Genomic DNA, 5,898 nt, shown 5'->3' on the forward strand with positions numbered 1-5,898 from the left:
CATGCTCGCTTAAACTGAAATTTGCAAGTGCAAACACTGTTATCAGATTAAAATGTCTTAAAATCCTAATTGTTTGCATCTGAGATGTTGAATGGGAATTGAAGTTGAAGCACTGAAAGGGTTAAAAGCCATTGAAATCAGTTAAAGTACAATTGCTGAAATTATTTAACATGTCAAGTTTTAGCTTTGTAGGCAGTTGAATTTTCAGTATATAGCCTACTGTATGTAAGCACTGAAAGAAGTGGAACTGTCAGTTCAGGTGCGAAAAAAGGGTTGGCCTTTCATAAAGCCTGCAACTTTTATTCCTGCTCCCTCCCTCACCTCCTTATACTGTATATCAAACACCTGAGTGGTCTCATTTGTCTGTCAATGTGAAAGATCCGGTGGAACGCGTTGATATCGATGAAAGAGGAGCTGTGAGGCGGTTGTAAGTAGGTGAAGTCTGCAGCCCACCTGTCCAAAGACTTGACTTCAAAGCAGAATATTTTCACAGCTATGACATCAAAGACAGTGATCTTGCAGATTTGTAATTTGATCGAGGCCGCAGCCTATGTGATATACAGTGTGGTTTTTTTTGTTCTACAAAGTCCAATGAGAAATGACTTAGCATTTTTCACCTGTAGCCTATCATCGAGCAAAGCAGGTGTGCCGGAGGAGGGTGGGAGGGTGTTTGGCAGCTCCACAGACAGTAGGTTCAGTTTGAAAATCTCCAACTTCACAGAGACATCATGCGCTCTCTGCTTCCTTTCCTCTACCTGTTCTCGGTCTGGACAAAAGGAGCCAGGCCGGCGGACCCCACCTTGCCCTTCATGGAGTATCTGGACCAGAACTATATGGTCTGCCTGAAGTGGGGCTTTGATAACCCGCAAGGAAACATTACATTCAAGCTGGTAGTCAACACAACAGGCTGGGTGGGCTTTGGCTTCAGTCCGAACGGAGGCATGAAGGGGTCAGACATGGTCATAGGGGGAGTTGGACCCAGTGGAATCTACTTCACAGTAAGCCATCACCAGAACTTTAACATGTGTAGCAGTTTGTTTTATGTTTCCTCCAAACTTGGATATCTTTGAATATGACAGGCAAGATGTCTTGCAATTAATTTTTTCATGCTCAATAGCAAACATAACACAGTGTTAGGCCAATATATTTCTGCTGTGTGAAAGTTGTGTCTTTTTGTCCATTAGGATAGATATGCCACAGGGAACTCCATGCCCTTGGTAGACGAGCAGCAGAGCTACACTCTCCTCTCTGTGACTGAAAGCGACGGTCAAACCATCATGACCTTTCGCAGGTCAATTCAGTCATGTGACCGCCAAGACTTCCACATCACTGTAAGACATTCAGATATATATCTATTTGTGGTATTAGACAGATAGCTGACGAGCACCTGCAGCAAGAATTTTGGGTTACCCACTGTAAGAGGCTGCTGATGAATGGAAACAATACAATGCCAAAAGGCCAACATCCCTCATTAACTCATTAGACCTCACTTACCTTAAACTTTGATTGTTGTTTTACAACATGGAGTTGTAATCTGAACCACCGTCTTTTCACTTTTTCTCTGTGGCTCATTTTTCTTAATACTATAGGCTTTTGTATTGCTAAACTAATTCTTCTATGTAGAGCTCAAGTTTCCTGATGGTATCCATGGTGCATTATACAATTTCTTTTGTGTTGAGTGTTCTTACCATGCATCGAATTGGGTGTTTTCAGATATAAAGACAATAGCAACAAAAGAGAGAGTATTTTTTTGCAGCAAGCACATTAAATGCTATACAATTTTGGTAATGACACCTTGCTGTGTGTGTTGACATTTGTGGTAGTAAAATGCAAAGCCAGTATTAAACTTTTGCTGTTTATCACTTGAATTTTAAAAATAAGTTGTTTTGTAAAGTAGACTTGATTTAATTTGAGTGTTTTGAGAACACAGGAACACTCCACATCCCTTTTCTTCCCCCAGATGAAAGCCCTCTCATGTTGCTGCTGATGTATATTTGTTGTCTAAAATTGCCATCTCTTTTACAGGATAAACCCATTAAACTAATCTATGCCTATGGAATAACAGATGAGATTGCTTACCATGGGGATCGTACGGGCACCAAGGAAGTCAACCTGCTGAACTATAAGCCCAGGACGACCTCAACCAACCTCAACTATCTCAATGCAACAGTGGACAATGTAGGAATAATAAAACAACCGTTATGACAATGATAGACAAGGCATGTTTGTGTGTATTATGGGAAAATTTGTAAATTTGGCTCAGTTTTCAATATAGTTTGGATGAATGGATGGACACTTCAAAAATACAAGCAAATTACTAGTCGTCCAAACTAAGACAAAGACAAACTGTGTTGTTTTTACTTTTATCATTATTTCTTTGCAGATCACTATCCCTCAGAGTCGTACCTACTACCACTGCAAGGTCATGCAGTTTCCAAACTTAAAAACAAAACATCATATATATCAGGTAATCAGCCTTTTTTCATGTTACCGTCATCTCTCTTCAGTCACCTGTTATCAAAATCAGCAACTGAATGTTGTTCTTTACACGATCTTGTTGTTGTTGTTCTTTACATGGATTTACACATCAAACTGTGAGCTTTTGAGTGGATTGGGTTTTCAAATGCAAAACACCTGGAACAAAAGTAGTTACAATGAAAATACTCTGAAAATTACTTTGATACTATATATAACTGTCATTAATGAATTCCTAACTATGGAAGAGTAACTAGTCCCATGATTTTAATATTTTGTGTCTTCATTTATTCACCATTTTTTAAACCTTCTGTACCCAATCTCTTCTAATTTTACCTCAGATTGAACCAGTGATTGAGAACACTGACATAGTGCATCACATGCTGCTGCACCGCTGCCCCACCTTTGTGACGAAGCCCTACGACAAGCCGTGCTTCATGGGCGACATGGGGGATGCCTGCTTCGGGGTGGTGGCTGCATGGGGAGTGGGAGCAGGGGTTAGGGAGAATCAAGTGTCTATCTGTGAATGCTGAGATTCATTTTGTTGTCTGTATTCTTGTGTGTATATCCTTGTCAGTGTTGTGCTGGTGCAAGCTAATCCACAGTTTTTTATTCCTGAAACCTAAGGCATATAAGCTTCCAGAAAATGTGGGTATTCCTGTTGGAGGTGAAGACACATTCTATCGGCTTGAAATCCACTACAATAATCAAAACAGTAAAGCCGGTAAATACTGTAGATCCTTTTCCCTGTTTTTACAGGCTGTGTAGTTCTCACTATGATCAGTAAATTTACCTTTATGTGTAAAATTGGTGGAATTTCCCTTTCCCTTTAAAATGCCACCAGTGCGTTTTAAAACAACGTGAAAAACGTGTGCTTTGGTTGCCTTCTGGACAATAATACACCATATAGAGTCATACTATCACAGTGTTACAGACTGTATAAACAAAGTAATGGAGCATGTCTTCTTTATTCTATACTCTCTCTTATTCACACCAAGATGCAACATTTTTAAACTTCTGTATCTCTGTAAAGATAGGACAGACAGCTCAGGAATGAAACTGCACTATACAGCCCAACTCCGGCAGCATGATGCGGGCATCCTGACCACGGGTATGCTGCCACTTGACCATATCCACTACAACATCCCTCCAAAAGCCACTCAATTCCACACCTACGGCGTGTGTAATACCACCCTCTTTTCACAGGTCTGTATTGGTTCAGTATGGATTTCAAAAGTTAAGAACTTATTTTTGTGGGTTGTTTATGACTGTGTTCCTGATAGTGTTAACTTACCACCTCTAGCTTTTGAATCCTGTGCCTGAATTGCAAGTGTTCGCTATGATACTGCACACTCACTTGGCTGGGAGGAAGGTCAGAGTTGGCCACTACAGGTAAGAACGAGAGAATGGGGATTTGCTTTATGTCAGTCAGTATCAAAGCTGAAAAATAAAAAAAATAGATAATATGACTGGTTTTGCAAAAACACAATAACAAATTGTTGGTAATTGTTTTGGAAAATAATCCAATTTTGATGCTGATTATCATTGTGCCATTGTTTTCTTGTAAATGTAGTGTTATTTCATACATCTCTGTAGAAATGGAGAGCAGATAGACTTCTTGGGTTTGGATGAAAACTTCAACTTTGAGTTTCAGCAGGTCATCAGTTTGGGAAACATCAAGACCATTAAGCAGGTAAGTCTCCATTGCTTCCATGACCAAATATTATGCCCATATGTTACTGTTAACGCAGTTTTTTTTATTAAGTTATTAGTTGTTTGGACTTTTAAAAACTATACTATAATATTAACAGTTCTCTATAATTTATCGAATTACTTGTCTCCCATTACAGAGTGATGAGATTGCAGTGGAGTGCACCTACAGTACTACCGATCGCACCAATGTCACGATGGTGGGTAAATACTGTATGACCTCATGTCATTTCACATACAATGTACTTTAAATGAAATCAGTGTTGTCCAAGAAACATAAAAAGAAACACAAGTAACATGATTGTTGAAACAAATGAGCAGTTTAATATTGTATGTATCTGACCTAAAAGATTGGTGAAATATGTATTGGTCAAACTGTGTGGAATTATAACCTAATGACGTGGGCATCTTAACATCCTGCAGCTCATAACACTATATATAGAGTAAAAATCCATCCGCATGTATAAAGAGAATCTCATGTCTTTAATCACATTGTCCTCCTTCAGATGGGATTAGCAACTACTGATGAGATGTGCTTGGCGTTCCTATTCTACTACCCTGCAATCAAGATCAACACATGTGTTAGCCACCCAAATACAAGGTATCTATCAACGAAACACAAGCTACCAATAAAACCTGATGCAGTCCTTCACATAATATTTCTGCTGAGATTGAATCATCAGCATCAGTGCTGGTTAACGAACAGCTTACAGGTTACATACATGTATACATTACATACAAATTATTTCAAGCAGCTGTAACTTGATATGCTCTGATGAACTCTATACTTATTTCTGACAGCATTTCTAAGGACAAGAATGACATAGCTGCACAGGAGAGTTTACTAAAGACACTTCCACAAATTCAGTACATCTCTGATGACAATGTAAGTCTGAATTGTTTGATAGTGTATTTTCTTCTCTGCCTACAATCTAATAAATACATATTTGTTGATAATTGAGGTCATTGCTTCCACCAAGTATCATAAAAGAGGTATTTCTATATAATATAATATTTTCTTTTTCCACAGACCAACTCATCATTTAACTTATATGGCACAGTCAGGGAGATGATGAAGACACCGACTGACACTTGTGAGAATAAAAACGCGGCAAGCAGACGCAGCACTTCCTGGATTATGAACCCAGCAGGAATCATGCTACTGCTACTCTGGATTGCAATGATGTAACGTGGTTGTATGAGCAATAGCTCCAAACCATTGCAATCTTGATTTAAAAAAAAAAAAGGCACAGTTGATAAAATATTATTCTAATCAACTAGCTATATTAAACTTTACAGGACAGGGTGTATAACATTTTCTATGATTTATTTTTCTCCATGCATAGAACATCTTTTGTCTTTGGTATTGATTATTAATCACAGATTGGGTCATAGTATTAGTTACTTTCAAATGTATACATATACAAAATTACATTCATTAGGGTAGAAGGTTTTATCCATATCGCCTAACAATTTCTCATTTAGTCCATGCATACGCCATGGCTATATGGCACTAACACTATATGCACTTATCTCTGTTTGTGTACATGTTGTGTATGTTGTGTGTATTTCATGCACACACATTATTTCTCACTTAATAAAATACATACACGCCAATATAAAACTGGTGTTATAACAATCTTAAAAAAAAGAGGAAGAAGAAAAAAAAAAAGAGAAGTGTAGTTCATTCCTCCAGGAGGCGCTCTAATTAAT

The 5,898-nt window shown here is 38.3% G+C and overlaps 1 protein-coding gene across 1 annotated transcript; it reads left to right on the forward strand.

Annotated features, from left to right (window-relative positions):
- Window positions 1–719: 719 nt before the first annotated feature.
- Window positions 720–5,717, forward strand: moxd1l (monooxygenase, DBH-like 1, like). Its single transcript, XM_028604627.1, has 13 exons — window positions 720–998; window positions 1,185–1,331; window positions 2,026–2,178; window positions 2,384–2,467; window positions 2,817–2,942; window positions 2,989–3,199; window positions 3,509–3,681; window positions 3,779–3,867; window positions 4,072–4,168; window positions 4,326–4,385; window positions 4,692–4,786; window positions 4,987–5,071; window positions 5,216–5,717. Exons 1-13 carry the CDS (start codon window positions 729–731, stop codon window positions 5,372–5,374), a joined length of 1,749 nt encoding a protein of 582 aa, XP_028460428.1. The 5' UTR covers window positions 720–728; the 3' UTR covers window positions 5,375–5,717.
- Window positions 5,718–5,898: the final 181 nt, after the last annotated feature.

The sequence above is a fragment of the Perca flavescens genome, chromosome 18, assembly GCF_004354835.1.
Source record: "Perca flavescens isolate YP-PL-M2 chromosome 18, PFLA_1.0, whole genome shotgun sequence".
NCBI lineage: Eukaryota > Metazoa > Chordata > Actinopteri > Perciformes > Percidae > Perca > Perca flavescens.